Raw genomic sequence first — 15,582 nt, forward strand, 5'->3', positions numbered from 1 at the left:
TAAATTAATGCAGAAAAAACACCCAGCAATTGCTGGATGGACCAATGCTAATTCAGATGGATTGGGAACACAAGATCAGTCACCCTGAAATGTTCTTGCTCATTTCCTGTTTTTCAGTCACATGAACCACTCGTGGTCTATGAATTCTGCATAAAAGTCACACCATACATCATCTGGGTGTGCAGTTTTTTCAGTTCACTTTCTGCATTGACCATCAGTAACTGACAGTTTGTACACCTTGAGGAACAGAAAGAATACGCCATCCCCTGCAGGACATGTGTCCAACAGGGCTGTTGAACAAATGAAAAATTTAATTATTTATTTATAAATGCTTTCACACACACCTATCATATTTTATTACACATGCCTGCTTTATCATACTTTATTTGGTAGCTACTTTAGTCCAAAGTGGCGTATAAGTGAGAATCAAGGTCATCCAGTATTCCTGAAGCATTGAGATTAAGGTCCTTATTCAAGGGCACAATGCTGCTTTGATTACTCCTCCAGCCACAGGATTTGAACCTACCACCTTCCAGGCATGGGTAAAGATCCATAACCTGCTGATCGAGCTACACATCACCCTACCTCAACCTTATTTAAATGGCGGTAAGCACTGCCCACTGTGCATTCATCGTTATTAGAGCATATGGCTTTAAGCCTGATTCAAATCAGAGGCTCTTTTCTGGGGCTTGATAGTCAGTCCATGTTTTTCAAGTTTTTTTTTTGGTTTGACAGAAATGTTACTGGCCTGGTGGTTTTGGGTCCCAGCATAGCATCTTAGGGTTCATGATTCATGGAGACTTGTGTCTTGTTCTGAGTGTTTGGGTCTAGTAAGGCAGTGTCCCGTTCCTGGATACATGGTCCAGAGTCTGCCTTCCCGTGCACCTCGATCATCCATGAATAGTCTGTCCATCAATGGCCCCAAGTCCCATCAGTTCCCGGTTTCCTGTCTTCGGGTCCCAGGGATCAGTGGGCAGAAGACCTGGTGTGATAGATGGACAACCCAGGTTCAGATGAATTGTCTTAGATCTTGTATATAAAGGTCAATAAATGTGTTTTTATCTGTAAGTCCAAGATGTGTCACATAGTACTGTGCAAAAGTCTGAGGCCATTAAAGAAAATGTTTGAAGTTATTTATCTGGGTAGTAAGTGTATACTTGCTTAGAAAAAAAAAACACAATTAAATATTATAACATTTGGAAATGAACAGTAACACAAACACCACACCAGCACCCAGGAAAAAAACATCCCTAAGTACTAGATGCACCAACAACGCATCAAGCAAATTAGTTAAGCACAAGTTAAAAGCACTCAGTTAGCACTTAGTCGTTTGTGCAGCATTGAGTGTTACACTGTGCTTAGTGCTTATTTCTGATGATTTCCTCTCTGCTAATGATCCTGCCTGCTTTCCTGGGGCCTGGATCACAAAGCAGGATTTTTTATTTAGCTGGTAACTTTTAAGGATTTAAGGTAGGTTAGGTAAAATATAACTGAATAAAAATAATGTCAATTTAAATTAAGGTACCTTAAATCTGATAAATCTGGCTTCGTGATCCAGGCCCCAGGTCGCTTTGGTCTCTGTCTGGCATTTTGAATTTGGTTTCTTGCCCTGTATTCACTTTATCAAACTCTGTGTGTTGTACTTGGACTATGCCTTTAGACCACCGGCCAGCTTTGTTTGCTTTTACCTGGTTTTTGACCCTCTGCCTCTCATTGGATCTCAAGTCTGGGATCAGACCTGCAGCTCCTGCAGTTGGATCCTCTCACAATACGAGACAAATTCTTCGGTTCCGCCTCATTTGCCAAACCCTCCCCTCAGGGCCACATTAGCCATCTGATGCATTTGTAAAGTTTTACCACCAGTTAACTCAAGTTAATTAGTTACATAATTTTATGAGGTAGCCTATTAATTAGCCAAACATGGTATGCTAATGGAGAGTGAAGGAAACATGGGCACACTGGACGTTTCCTGCAAACACTGGCCTGACTTTAGGAGACGATTTAGAATGGCTAAGCTAACTAACTTTGACAGACAATATAGTTTTATGCCAACATGAGGAACACATGTTTTTCTCTTTAGCAGCACCAAGACTTTTGCATAGTAGACGGCATGTATCCAATTCCAGCTTAATGTCAGGTTTCCCATGTCTCCCTAATGTAAGCCTTAATAAAATTATTAAACAGATTCTGCAATTTAAAGGATGTCACTCTCCTCTCTAAACATCTGGGATGGACAACAGGAGAGTACAGATAGCTTGATACCAGAAAGCATCATACAAGCACAACAGTTTCTGACCTGTTTTTTTTTTGTCAGCATGCCTAGAGCTTATGAAGTGACTATGAAGTGACTCTCCTATTGTCTTCTGACTGTATTCACACCGTCATTTACACTGTTGTTACACTAAGCTGGTGACTGTCAGTAAGCAGGTGCACAGTAGGAGCCTGGATATCCTGGCAGGTGGGAAAACTTCAACCTGTCCGCTGCAGAATGTTTTCGTCGAGGGGGGAAAAAAAACTACAAAAGCCGCGCACGTTTTTAAATAACGTGTTCATGTCAAAATGCACTTAGATCAAAACGACCCAACACCGTGCTTTAAATATATACACAAATGACTAGGTTTGATAGCGAGTTAATAAGTCATTTATCAAACCTTTTTGACATGCTTAAACCTGCGAATAATGAAAAGGAAAGTAAGAAAAACGCCGCAATCGATTGGTTGGCGAGATTGCGCAAACTGAAACTTCCCGAGTCGTTTTCTGCTCTTCCTCGAACTTGCTATTTAGTTTCGTTTCTTCGGTATAGGTGCAGAGCAGCTGGCGGTGCGCTCCGCAGACGCCGCTATTGTCAGGTTTGCCTGCAGATAAGACGAGATCGGACTTCCACGGTGAAAATGAAAAGGGCATTTCTGATTATCACGCTGGCCTGTGCCGTAGCAGTGGGTATGCAGTTTTTAAAAATACTTTTAAACTCTACTTACTTTATACTTACATAAACTCTTCGTGAGTATAAAGAGGAAGAAATCAAACTGTTGTCCTGTGTTCTTGTTGGCTGATTATTTGAAGGCCACCATACCGACCTGGTAGAATTAAGTAAATGTTACAAGTAGAGCAAATGTATAGGCCCATAAGTTGCGCTTTTAACATATTAAGATGTGTCAGATAAACATTTTCCACAAGGCCGGCGTTGCGTAAACTGTTTCTCTTATCAATTTGAGCTAGTTCATGTATTTGCTGTATCATATGAGAATATGTAAGAGGTGACCTAAAATTTCAATTTGTGTATATAATGCTACATTTAACAAGTCCTCTGCAATGCGTTTAACCTAATTGTTTGATTAGAAACCTTTGACTTTTGAAAAGCTTGTAAGAGCGAGTGAAGTAGTCTGCCTTTGTTCCTCCACCACGATATGAAATCGGAGACGTAAATTAGTTGTGTAGTCTTATTTTAACGAAGTTAAATGCGTTTTTATGTTGATATTACTGATTTGTGTGTAGAAGTACGGAGGCGCGCTTGCTTTAATCTCTGGTGTCTACTGGTGGTACTATTGTGCTCTGACACGTTACTTAGTTTCAATGGAGGACCAATTTGTCAAACAAAACTTCTTCTTTTTTTTGATGTTTAAATTCAATGGACCACGTGAAACGGGCTCGATTAAGTCGTAGAATGGTCACGGAAAGTTAAAAACGATATTCGGGTTTATTCATTCGGCGTTTGGCAGCAGTTTGCTTTGATAGACTTGCACCCTAATTGCACCCGATTGTGGCAAGTTCAGCACCTCTTCTTTTAGGTTTAATATAAAATGCTTATGATTAATTTAAAATTGAATCTTGGGCGTAAATGTTGGGGGCTGTAACCAATTGAAACCATCCTGTACAACCACCTGGACCCCCTTAAATGGGTGGAGACCTCGGCCCGCCAGTGCTCAACTCAAAGTTATGCCCTTGAATATGTTTTTTTTTTTTTGTATAATATGCGTGAAATTATTTATCGTAATACGGGAGTTTGGATACTTTGCTGATAAAACCGAAAATGGCGCATAGTAGTAATAGTGCCTTGCATTTGCTATCTTTGGTTTAAGTCTGGCCATTTTAAATATGTGATTAGTGTACAGATTTTCTCACCCCACACAGTCCTTACCAGTGTAAAACCAGTTACTTTGCCCGACTTTTCACTCTGCTGCGACTTTAGTGAAGATGTCGCTTATGGTTGTCAGTAGCATGGAGGAAACAGGAACTTGGGTACTTAACTCGTGATTTTTATCTTTTTTTCCGTCAGACCGTACGCCCGTTCCTCCACCTTTCACTACAACCTGCCCGTTGGCGTGTCTGTGCTCATTTTAAGAAGTGTTTTTGTTTTTAACTGTGTGAATAGATTCCATGCACGTGCCACTGGTTTCCAGAAAGAGAACCCATAGAACCTGTTTGTAAGCTCTCAGCTGACTGTACTAGATTGCCCGGTTGCCATGGATTCCGTCACGGGTGGATCGAAATAGGCACCCTGGTACTCAGAAAATGAGGAAATGCACCAGCGTTCAGGTGCTGTACCCGGAGGAAGCATGTACACAGTGGCGAGGGAGAAGATTTGACAAAATCTAGATGTAGTTCCAAGTAGCACCTGTTTCTGACATTGAAAGAATATGCGGCACACATTCCGTAATGCACTTAATCATCTTCGTATTTACTTTAACTTCTAAAAAAAAAAAGGTAACTTCTAAGTCCATAGTAACTAATAACTTGGACTTTTTTTTTTTTTTTTTACTTTTGCATTGGTAAAATCCAAAGCATGCCAATAGTTTCAAGTTTTTAAGGGGAATCTTACTCCAAAGCGCTGGGGAATTTATTTAGTCAGCCCAGCCCAATAGGAAATCTTATGATGTAGACAATGTCCTGGGTTTTTTTCCAGACTGTCTAGATTTTTAATTCATGAAGTGACCTTTTGTTAAACAATTTGCATTGAGGTCTTTGGAGAGGAGCTGGTAACTTTCCAATGCACAATGGCTGTATTTCACTGCTGGCATGCTTCTGGTGGATCCCGAATGATGGATCCAGCTTCATCTTTTGATGTGTAAATTTCCTGTAAATTGTAGACTTGCATATTCATTATATTTCACACAATGGCACGTTGGCCATGCTGCTACCTTTTGTTAGCCAAATCCCAAGCTGTGTGTGTGTGTGTGTGTGTGTGTGTGTGTGTGTGTGTGTGTGTGTGTGTGTGTGTGTGTGTGTGTGTGTGTGTGTATGGTAGCGTAAGTGTCCATAATCGACGTTTGCCCATTGTCAGAATAAACCACCTCAAATGGGAATCCTGATCTGTGGTACTTTTTACAAACCACAACACAAGAACACACCTGTTACAAAGGCTCACATGAACATTTTGGGATATGCAAAGTATGAAATGAACCCTCCCTAAGAATGACAAACATAAGTGATAAAATAAAAACCTGACTAAGTGTATGGACACATTATCACAGAGACTTTCCTCTCTGGAAATTGATCGCATTTTGCAGTGCTAATTATCTTACTGGGGTTCTCTGTTACTTTTGAAGCTTCTGCCTTGGATAATCGGAGGAAATCCAAGCCATCTGCCACCGTTTCCCCCCCTGGAGACTTTGATGCATCCACCACCAACACCACGACCCACGCACCAAACACCACGACCCACGCACCAAACACCACGACCCACGCACCAAACACCACGACCCACGCACCCAACACCACGACCCACGCACCCAACACCACGACCCACGCACCCAACACCACGACCCACGCACCCAACACCACGACCCACGCACCCAACACCACGACCCACGCACCCAACACCACCACCCACGCACCCAACACCACCACCCACGCACCCAACACCACCACCACTCATGCCCCAACACCACCAACTCCCACCCCCCCCACCAACCTGACAGTTGGCAGCTACGTCGTTAAGAACGATACCGTTATGTGCGGGAAGGCGACTGTGGCGATACAGATCAAGCTGCAGTCCAGCTCCAAACCCAGCGAAATGGTATGACAGCCGATTCACCGACACGCAGACCAGGATGCTCTGCAGGAGTTTTCTATATAAATTAACATGCTTAAAAGTAAATGACTTTATTGTCTTCTGTATAGCTCTACTTCTTAAAATGTGGTTTTATGCTCACAAAAGCAGATTGACTGCATCGAGCAGCCAGAAATATTAAGCAGTTGTGTACTGACGACCCCCCCCTTCCCCATCCAGGGCAGCTTCATCATCCAGCCTAACAAGACAGTTGCCGTTGGACAGTGTACAGATGCCACTTCAAACTTCACCTTGTCATTCCCAGAGGGAACACTTACCTTGCTGTTCCAGAAGGTAAGAGCTCTCCGGTGTCCAGGGGCAGTTCGATGCCGGCTGGCGGAGACCTGGTCTGTGTTTTTTATACAAGCCATGTGGATCGTCTGGCTGTGAAAGGAAGGGCTGCCATGCCTAGGTGTTTAAAGCACAGCTTTTGGGAAGGTGCGGAAGGGCAGATTTAATGAAAAAGGAACTTGTATTTTAAAGTGGTGAAGCTTCTTTCGCTGCAGTTTTTAATATTTGCAGCCGGTGGTTTACAGGCATGGAGTTTAGCCAATCTGAAATGTCCAGTTGTTCGAAAAGTCTCACTTCTAAATGGGGGGCCTTCTAGATATCTTACCTTGTTCTGCATTGAATCTGTGAAATATCTACATTCTCAGAAAAAAAGGTACCTTTGCTTGTCACTGGGGCTGTATAAATTTCTGAAAATTGTGGGCAAACCAGAATTATTGTGAATCATTTAACCACACACTGTAAATCCAACTTTTATCACATTACTCTCCTTGTCTTGACATTATCCACAGAGCTGTTTGGCTTAAGGTAATTAAATGGTGGCAGAAACGGTGTTTGGTTACAGCAGATCTCACATGGTCACTCCCCTCGTCCTGACCATCAGCGTTACATCTGTGTCATTCGCCTGCTCCTGAATGCTCTGTGTTATATGTCTCAGAACTCCACCGAGAAGTCCGTCTACATCACCAAGGTCGCTTTCAATGTGAACTACCCCATCTTGCCCTCAGGTAAATCAAATGCAAATCTAATGATCATTAAATAAATCAATTCCTCTTCAAAAATAAAATACAACATTTTCCAATATTAAAAAAACACTTGTTCATCCATTTGTGTGGCACTATCACTGAAGTGCAATTTACTGGACGTGAAATACTTTTCTTTCATGAACTTTATTCCAACACTTTATTCCAGGTGGTGTTTTACTTTGTGAACATTGATTATTGATCTGCATATAGCGCAGAATGGTTTTGATAGCTAAAAGAAAATTTGTACAGTTTTACCCTGTCGTTGCAGGTCCCACCCAAAATTCAGTCAGCAATGAATCGCTGCATCTCCTCTCTACTACCATTGGGCATTCCTACTCCTGTAAGAATATGACACTGTTCATGGGCTCTGGCTACTTTCTGGAGATGACTAGCCTGAAGTTGCAGGCCTTCAACTTCACCAAAGGAGACTTTGGTTTACGTAAGTGTTTGCCCCATTGCTCAATGAGGTTTTTTTGTGATTATTATTGAAGGTAATTCTCATAGCCACTAACATTTTAAAAGCTGCGAGTTTCCTCTGTGATGCTTGGATAGCTCATTTAATATTAAGATTAATTTTCAAAAGATGGCCATTCTTTATTCTTAAATCAAAGCAAACGCTCATCTAAAATTGCCCTGAGTTCAAATTAAGCTTGACTAAGAATTCGACAGACCACCATGAGTGAAAGCCAGCCGACTCTGCGATCCTGTTGAATCCGGTTTAAGATGTACTCTGAGCTGAGCCACAGTGAGGTATCATTGGCTGAGTTTGCATTGGCTGAGCTGGAGCTGTGCTACAAATGCGTGGTCTGCGTGCCTTGCATCTCCATCTCGTCCCTGATGCCATCTCTGCCCCTTCCTGCAGCTGACAACTGTCCCGCTGACAAGCCAGACTACACCGTCGCCATAGTTGTGGCCGTTGTCCTCATCATCCTCATCGTCATTGTCATTGTGGTGTACCTGATCGGCAGGAAGAAGAGGACGGATGGGTATCAGGCTCTCTAACGGGGGGCACTGAGGCCCTGTGAACCCGATCAGATGAATGCTCTCATCCCAACTCCCATCTCTTATCCTTCTGCTACCGCTGATCAGAGTGTTTTTTTTTTTTGCTGCTTATATATAAAGCACCTTTCTGACTGTGTATCTTGTCTGCTATAATTTCGTTTACATAGTTACCAAGGGTGTTGCGGTAAATGTTCCTTCATGTGTCGTATGAGAGCAGTTCTCTCTTTTTTTGTATTATTGAGCACCTCCCATATTGACAGGTGGGGGGAGGGGGGGGGGGGGGTTGACGGTGATGTGTTTGTCTCAGGGAACCTTCTCCAGCCCCCTCCCTTGGCCCCCTCTACCGTACTTTGCTTTCAGTCCTTTGGGTACACAGTACGACCAAAGCATCCACCCTGTCACCGCTGAACACGACGTGGTTGCCTCCTCTGCCAGGATTGTGGCATCCACACGTGTCACTGGTTTAGAAAACACCGGCCTTCCAGGAAGTGCTGTCTCACGGGCTGTGCTCTTACCTGAACTCTGACATGAATCTGAGGGCGGGTGCAAAGCACCCTTAGTAGACGTGCATTCGGTGCCACTTAAATCTTTCTACAATTTTGCACACCGTCACTTCTGGCTTCAGTGTTGCTCTGCTCGCACATAACGGGGAAATTTATGTGATGAAAACCTGTGCTTTCCTGTGTCGGGTCATTTACATGCATATTTTTATATTAAGATTTGCTGGCTTGCTTATTTTGCTTTATTTCTCCAGTGTTTTTCCAATCCTGTTCTCCAACCCTGTTCTTCTTACTACCCAATTGATTAATTCATAGAGTGATGATGAACTAAGGATGAGATATGTTGATAACTGAAGGGAGAACAGCATGACTGACACGAGGGCTGGGCCAGTCTCAAAGCTTTGGTGTTTCATGTTGTGTTGTCCCCCTTAGAGTTACTTATCCAGCACCAAAAACCAGGGGGAAGATATGAGGATTGGATCTATGTTCACCTGCAGTTCCAAGCGTGACACTGTTGCTAACAGAAATGTAACTCAGAAAGTTCCATGGGACTGAATTCTGCATCCTATGGAAAGTGTTCCTCAGAAAGAGCTGAAATGTGATTCGATTCATTGCTAGCATCTTTCAGCTGATGCTGTCCTATTTGATGGATGTATAATGTGCAGAACATCTACAAACCAGGCCGTTATTGTTAGCTGAATTTCTGTGGGTCAGTGTTTGAGGGAAGGCAATGGAAACCAAAGGTTCAGTGCCAACTGACTCCAGGTGGAGAGAGGAGGGGACTAAAGGGAAGTTTTTTTTCTAAATTTTAATACTAATTAAGTCATTTGTTTGTTACTTATAACTGTGGAAAAAATATTACCTTGTAGACATAATGGTCAATCTCATACTTGCTTGGAAATGTTACATCATTGTTTTAATCGGTGTGCACAATTAAAAATCTGAACAAACTAGTCTTCTGTTGGTTTATCTCTCCTCCAGCCATCCTTAAGCTACAGATGACTACAGCTTAACATGGTCCTTTCTGCTAAAATAGACTATAAGATTGTGTAAAGTTTGTCGTTTTACCACCATATGGAAAGGTCTGTACCCTGAGTGCAACATGGCTATAATGTGACCTCAGAAAACATCTCAGCAGACTAATCTGCAATGAATTAATTTATTCTCTATATTTTCAGGCCAACTTAAGTCTGGTTTGTATAAACTCTAAAGACTAAACTCTGATAGCCACGTGCGACACTTTCATAGAAACTGGTTTTTAATTCCAAAATATGTAACCATATCAAGACTATACAGCTTAACGCAGAGGGAGCGCGATGCGTGTCTTTGCATGGTGGTTTTACGCTGTTGTAATTCCACATTCGCATGTTCTTTTTATCGAATATTTGTAAATGTTTAAAACATAGTGTTCAGTTACTCTACGCGAATTGCGTAGCTGTCTATTGAGCGACGGGCACGCAGAGTGCGTGGGTTGCGACAGGATCTGCACATTTTTGGAGTCAGATTCCCGGTAAGCGGAAATGGATTGACTCGGAGAAAAAGTGCAAACGGGCTTAAAGGGCGTTGGTAACTGGGGCGCCTCTGCGTTGTTTTTTTTGGGGGGGGGAAGAAACGGTGCTCGTCTTAGCTTCTAATAATCGGACATTCTATTTTGCTTGGGATCTTTCAGTTGGAGAAGGTAATCAAAGTCAAACCAACATTTCGGATTCATGGTTCTTAATTCTTGTTTTAGTACAAAGGATCTGTCACAAAGTTAAAGCGAATGTAGAAACCGTTATGTCTTTCACAATGGTCAGCAATCAATTAAGCTGCACAAAATTTGCAGTAAAATAATTTTACCGTTTCATTATTTCAGGTCTTTGGACATTTGTACACCATGGATGAGGTCTGTATAAACACACTAATGTCAATATTGATACTTTAGTGGCGACTTCAACGCACTTTTTCCAGCATAATTCAGTGTATATCGTAATTTTAAACTGTAAATAATTTTTGTTTCCTGGATTGTAACCGTTCGTTTTGCGTGATATATAAGGGTTTGTCGGTACAGTGATTTGTCATGGCTTAAGACTTATTTTTTTTCTTCTTTTTGTCCAAACAAACGAACAAAAAAAGTTGGACCGCTTATCCGCCACCGATCAACCCCAAGCCAGCGTCCCAGAGGAGGGACCACTTGTGGTCGTCACCTTCCAAAAGGACCCTCATCAAATTCATAAGTACTTGGAGTCCGAGCCCAAAGCTCTCGGGGTTTGTGCATTTATGTGCTTTTACTAATTAATGTTTAATCAACATTTAATCGGTATTTTACTCCATTTGCTTAATTTCCAGTAAACACTGGCCTGTTTTGCCGTATCAGCTCATTTTCAATACATCTCCATCCCCAGCGTCAACTGAAATATTGGCAAATAGAATTTTAAGTTCACATTAACAATTACGCAACAGCAAGCGGGACATTGTGTTCACGCTTGATTTATAGGTTAGGTTTCTCATACAAAAAGGTATTTTCAGGGATTAACTATAGTAAGTTAGTCGCTTTTTGACCACTGGTCTGAAAATTGCGTTATAATAAATTATCTAAATGTGACTTTTTTCTTAGTGAGTACTTAAACACAGTCGATCTGCGGCTGTCATCTGGAAAAAGGCTGTACAAATGAATGGATTTTTATACAGTAGACTACATATTACGTTAACTTTTAGAATAACCGTGTAGCAAGTAGGGTTGATCCTAGAAATACAGACTGTTGATTGTTTCATTTTGTAAAAATAAAAACTAAATAGGCATAATAGAATAGGTAACATTTTTATGTGGATAAATCATTAATTAAATAATAATTATAATTATAGACCTCATATATCTCATAAAACAGATGCTTAAGTCTATGGGGTCTAGATAGCACCGTAACCCACTTCAGTAATGAAAAGTGAGCCATTTGTTGATGAGCAGTGAGTCTATGCTAGGAAGCTAACAGCCTAGCGCATGGTAGGCCGCAGGGTGTCAACGAATAACTGGTAAATCACAGATATTATTATTAGTAGTAGTACTAGTAGTCATAGTAGCACATATGTATATATCTTGCACAGACCTATATTTCATAAGTCCCCCTCCCACCCGCAGTTCATATAGGCCTAATCTTGTATCAAACATGTAGCTGCCCAGATTATCTTTTTTGGAGAAGTTGCTCTCACTTTAAATAAGGATGGAGACCCCTGGTCTATATCCTTATGTTGCGTATCCATTATGTAGAGGTGATAAAACTTACCTAACACGCCTCTCACTTTAACATGCCTCTGTGCTTCATTGTCCTTCTGCAATATTGAGCTCTGATAGCTTCTGCTCCTTCATTTTGAAAAACTGGTCGTCTTCTTGCCACCAATTTACTCACGGTTATCTTTGGTCACCGATGTTGGAACAAAACAGCTGCACCACAAAGCGAAGTTGGCTATTTGGCTGGCATGTAGGCGCCCCCCCTCAGAGATGGGTGCCCCACATTCTGTAGCTTTTTTGCGTTGGTCGCGCAGAGGAGTCAAGCCGGACAATTTCACTTTGTCCCGGACAGGCTAAGTTAGCACCCCTCCGGAGTTGGGGTCCAAGGCGACCACGTGCGTCGCCTACAGAATTTACCCGCAACTTTATTTCTCGTATAATTATTAATTTCCCTTGCTGGTGTTTATTCCTTTCTCCCCCATTAGATCTCCGAGATCCTATTCAGCTTGTTTCAGATAAGCCTGTCTATCATCACCCTTAATTTTGACATCAACCTGGAGCACTCAGAATACGCAGTCATCGTTGGCTCTGTTTTCGTACGTATCTGCATGGTTTCTAAGGGAGCGTGCAGTGTTGAGTTCTTCCTGGTCTGCTCAGTAAGGGCATTTTACCAAAAATGATCATAACAACAACATTATTATAATGTGAAACATTGCTTTAGATTGTATTTATTAAAGATTATATTTATTACTTTTGAAGTATTTTTTCTCTTTCCTTACAGTCCTTAGTTTTTTTCTGCAAGTCAATGCTTTGACACACACACACACACTCACACAATTCAATGTGAATATCGGAATTGAAGACTCAAAATCTTTAGTATGACATAGAAGCAGCACCACATCTGATTTGTGCTCCCTCATGGAGTTCGTGTTTACAAAGGATAGAGAGCGAGTTAAATGAGCGAAAAATGTTCACAGAATTTTTTTTGGATCTCAATCAAAATTCTACCGGACAGGGAAAGAACTAACTTGAGAAATCAAAGTGCTTCAGTTTATTGCCTTTGAACAATCACTCCATGCCGTAGATCATGGTTGCTGGGGGTACGGCCATCGCAGCCAAGAATCTACATCTGCCCACAGTAAGTTCTTATAAATGCACTTCCTGCAAATGGAGGGTGGTGGTTTTTTTATATACTGGGAACAAGCATGCAGATGGTCACATTTGAAGAAGATGTATGGTGTGGCTTCTTATCTCCATGCGTTCCTCTCCACATAGGTGAAGGCCTGCCTGGGCCTGCAGGTGCTGGCGTGTTTGGCGTCCATCAGCAACATGTTCGTCTGCGCCGGCAAGATGACAATGGCCCCGATACCAGAGTCTTGCTGGATGCACGGGCACAACTCAAACATCACCAAGACTTGTCAGATGATAAATGTGAGCTGAGCTCTTTACTGGTTTACCCTCCATGGTTCACCGTGGGTGTCGTAGGCGCCGGGTGACTGAATCTGCCTTTAAGAGCTGGGGTGTTAACAAGAGGGGAGATGATTGGTCAGAAGCACGAGGTGTGTTCAGCACGCTATGAAAGAGTACGCGTCATTCGCTGTTCATGTTATGCCTCCCTCCTGTGCCAAGGATGCCTACGACCACTTCAACACAAACAGCTTCCTGGTGAACACAACTCTCGTGGCCATCAGCGCCACTTTGGCCGCCTACTGCTGCAAGGTAGTGGACTGCTGCTGCCCCAAATCGAAAACGGTGAGGATGGGGAAGTAGGGGTGCCTATGCGAACATGCGACATGTTTGACTCTATATAGAGCGTATGTGTCAGTGTTCACATTAGTATATTATAAATTTCATATAACTAAAACATAATGTGGTGTAAAGTTTCTATTTTTGCTGTGAAAAACATGGATAAAAGGGGTGAAAGTAACTCATTTTGTAGACAATTCTCACAACTGCGATTCATCGATGATGGTACACCTCACATCATTTCTGCTTATGCTTTGGTATATAGGTAGAACATGGTAGCCTAGAGTAAATGATCTTTGAGACTAACAGACCCAGGGGTCCTTTGTAAAGCTCATTGATCATGTTGCAAAATTAAGGGAAGACATTGTTTTTGGCTTTTATTTCTACTTCATCCTTTAAGTCTCACAGTCAACAGTGGTGCTTCAGCAGACAAGTGGACGAATTGCTAAACCCAGTTGACCTTGTGGCCTTCAGGGACTAGAGTCAGAGTTTTTTATTTAATATAGACCTAACAGTAACAAATGAGCTAAGCTTTCAGACTGGATACAGGGCTGTACTGTAAAGGCTTGAAAATGAAATGACGTAGAGAAGTCCTTCACTCACACTGTACATTATGTGTTTCTGGTTGTCATGCTCATTTCAGCCAGTGATCACCGTCAATGCGCCCCAGACTCAGCAGTAATGAAGAACGTCAGGTGGACATCAGGCTGCACCAGGACAGAGCTCATGGAAAAGGTGGCTTTGTGCATCATCTGAGCGTGCCTACACACGGTGGGATGCTAACCCAAGAAAGACAATGTCACTGGACCATCTCAGCCATGTCATGGGCATCGTTCACAGTGTTAATCTTGCTACCTAGTTACCTAATACCTCCTCATGTAATCGTCACATACTCTAACTAATCTTACTTTAAGCATTTGACCAAACACTAACACCACATAAGTATAATGTGATCAGTTATTATGGTACATAATTAACTAACTCAATTATAAGGGTGCATGAGTAACACCAATGACTTCTTACATAATGAAACCAGCATCAAAACGTTTACATTAGTAACAGCATACTGTGATACAGCAAAATATACTGCTTTATTCTTAACTAATAAAATGCTATATCTGCCATTTCCCAGCTTTTCCTTAAATGCCAATGTGGGATTTTAGCATTATACGACAGAGTTGGCAGAGTAGCTCTGTCACTTCCTGCTCTAACCACAGTACAGGTTCCTAGTCTGTTACACAATCATAATCCCACCCATTGTAAGGGTTTCAAAGGCTCTTTTCCCATATCACAAAAGTGAGCTTTTATTGCAAAGAGAGGCAGAGATAACATTGTGAAAAGCACCATCCAGGTTCCAGGGATGGGAACAAGTCAAGGAATGTCAAGTCTCGAGTCAAAACATTGCAGTCTGAGTCAAGTCTGGAGTCATTTGCCCTCAAGTCCAAGTCGAGTCAAAGTATTTTCATCATTTTTTGCTGTCGAGTCACAAGTCATCATATTTGTGACTCGAGTCCAAGTCAAGTTGTGAGTCCTTACCTATGTCAGTTTTTTTTTAACCTTTAGTGATTAAAACTTGCTGCAGTAAAAAGCCGCCACAGTACGTCACAGGATACATTGTTTGCAGACAGAGATGGGTTAAAAGAAAGTGTCCACTCAAGGTTGTCCTCACACAGTTTTTCCATTCATGTCTATGCAGAGAATGATGCACCTTTCCAACAAACTCTCAGGAGACCTTGCATTCAGCCAATTGAAAATGTTTGGAATGCTCATTCAGTCAGCCTCATTCGGTTATATGCGAGTATGACAAATACTCCCAATCATCCAGAAGGCAGGAAGGAACCCTGATTTATCACCGGCCTCAGGGAATGGTTTCTCATTCGGGGGGAGGGGGTGCATTTTACACAAGTACAAAACTGTGATCTGAATTTTTTGCATTGTTTTCAATGTCAGCATCTTATGCAAAGAGAATGTAATAAATGCATTTATTCTCTGTAATGGCTATGCCCTGAGCTTTGGTCTTCTTCTTGGTAAGAGCAGGACAATCCT

At 42.0% G+C, this 15,582-nt stretch overlaps 2 protein-coding genes across 2 annotated transcripts; both read left to right on the plus strand.

Annotated features, from left to right (window-relative positions):
* Nucleotides 1-2,761: 2,761 nt before the first annotated feature.
* LOC111854467 (lysosome-associated membrane glycoprotein 1-like) lies at nucleotides 2,762-9,538 on the plus strand. Its single transcript, XM_023832439.2, has 6 exons — nucleotides 2,762-2,940; nucleotides 5,547-6,016; nucleotides 6,230-6,343; nucleotides 6,996-7,065; nucleotides 7,352-7,522; nucleotides 7,946-9,538. Exons 1-6 carry the CDS (start codon nucleotides 2,892-2,894, stop codon nucleotides 8,083-8,085), a joined length of 1,014 nt encoding a protein of 337 aa, XP_023688207.2. The 5' UTR covers nucleotides 2,762-2,891; the 3' UTR covers nucleotides 8,086-9,538.
* A 542-nt stretch (nucleotides 9,539-10,080) lies between these two features.
* LOC111854469 (uncharacterized) lies at nucleotides 10,081-15,531 on the plus strand. The gene is made up of 8 exons (XM_023832442.2): nucleotides 10,081-10,263; nucleotides 10,441-10,470; nucleotides 10,701-10,832; nucleotides 12,276-12,386; nucleotides 12,875-12,928; nucleotides 13,066-13,221; nucleotides 13,420-13,542; nucleotides 14,180-15,531. Exons 2-8 carry the CDS (start codon nucleotides 10,462-10,464, stop codon nucleotides 14,216-14,218), a joined length of 624 nt encoding a protein of 207 aa, XP_023688210.1. The 5' UTR covers nucleotides 10,081-10,263; nucleotides 10,441-10,461; the 3' UTR covers nucleotides 14,219-15,531.
* Nucleotides 15,532-15,582: the final 51 nt, after the last annotated feature.

The sequence above is a fragment of the Paramormyrops kingsleyae genome, chromosome 10 (genome assembly GCF_048594095.1).
Source record: "Paramormyrops kingsleyae isolate MSU_618 chromosome 10, PKINGS_0.4, whole genome shotgun sequence".
Lineage (NCBI taxonomy): Eukaryota > Metazoa > Chordata > Actinopteri > Osteoglossiformes > Mormyridae > Paramormyrops > Paramormyrops kingsleyae.

Excerpts from the sequence above, each read along its gene's own strand:
- LOC111854467 (XM_023832439.2), top strand. The coding sequence starts at position 2,892 with ATGAAAAGGGCATTTCTGATTATCACGCTGGCCTGTGCCGTAGCAGTG. Across the intron at positions 2,941-5,546 it reads GGCCTGTGCCGTAGCAGTGG|CTTCTGCCTTGGATAATCGG; the intron begins GTATGCAGTTTT and ends TTACTTTTGAAG. Across the intron at positions 7,066-7,351 it reads CTACCCCATCTTGCCCTCAG|GTCCCACCCAAAATTCAGTC; the intron begins GTAAATCAAATG and ends CTGTCGTTGCAG.
- LOC111854469 (XM_023832442.2), top strand. Across the intron at positions 10,833-12,275 it reads CCGAGCCCAAAGCTCTCGGG|ATCTCCGAGATCCTATTCAG; the intron begins GTTTGTGCATTT and ends CTCCCCCATTAG. Across the intron at positions 13,543-14,179 it reads GCTGCCCCAAATCGAAAACG|CCAGTGATCACCGTCAATGC; the intron begins GTGAGGATGGGG and ends TGCTCATTTCAG.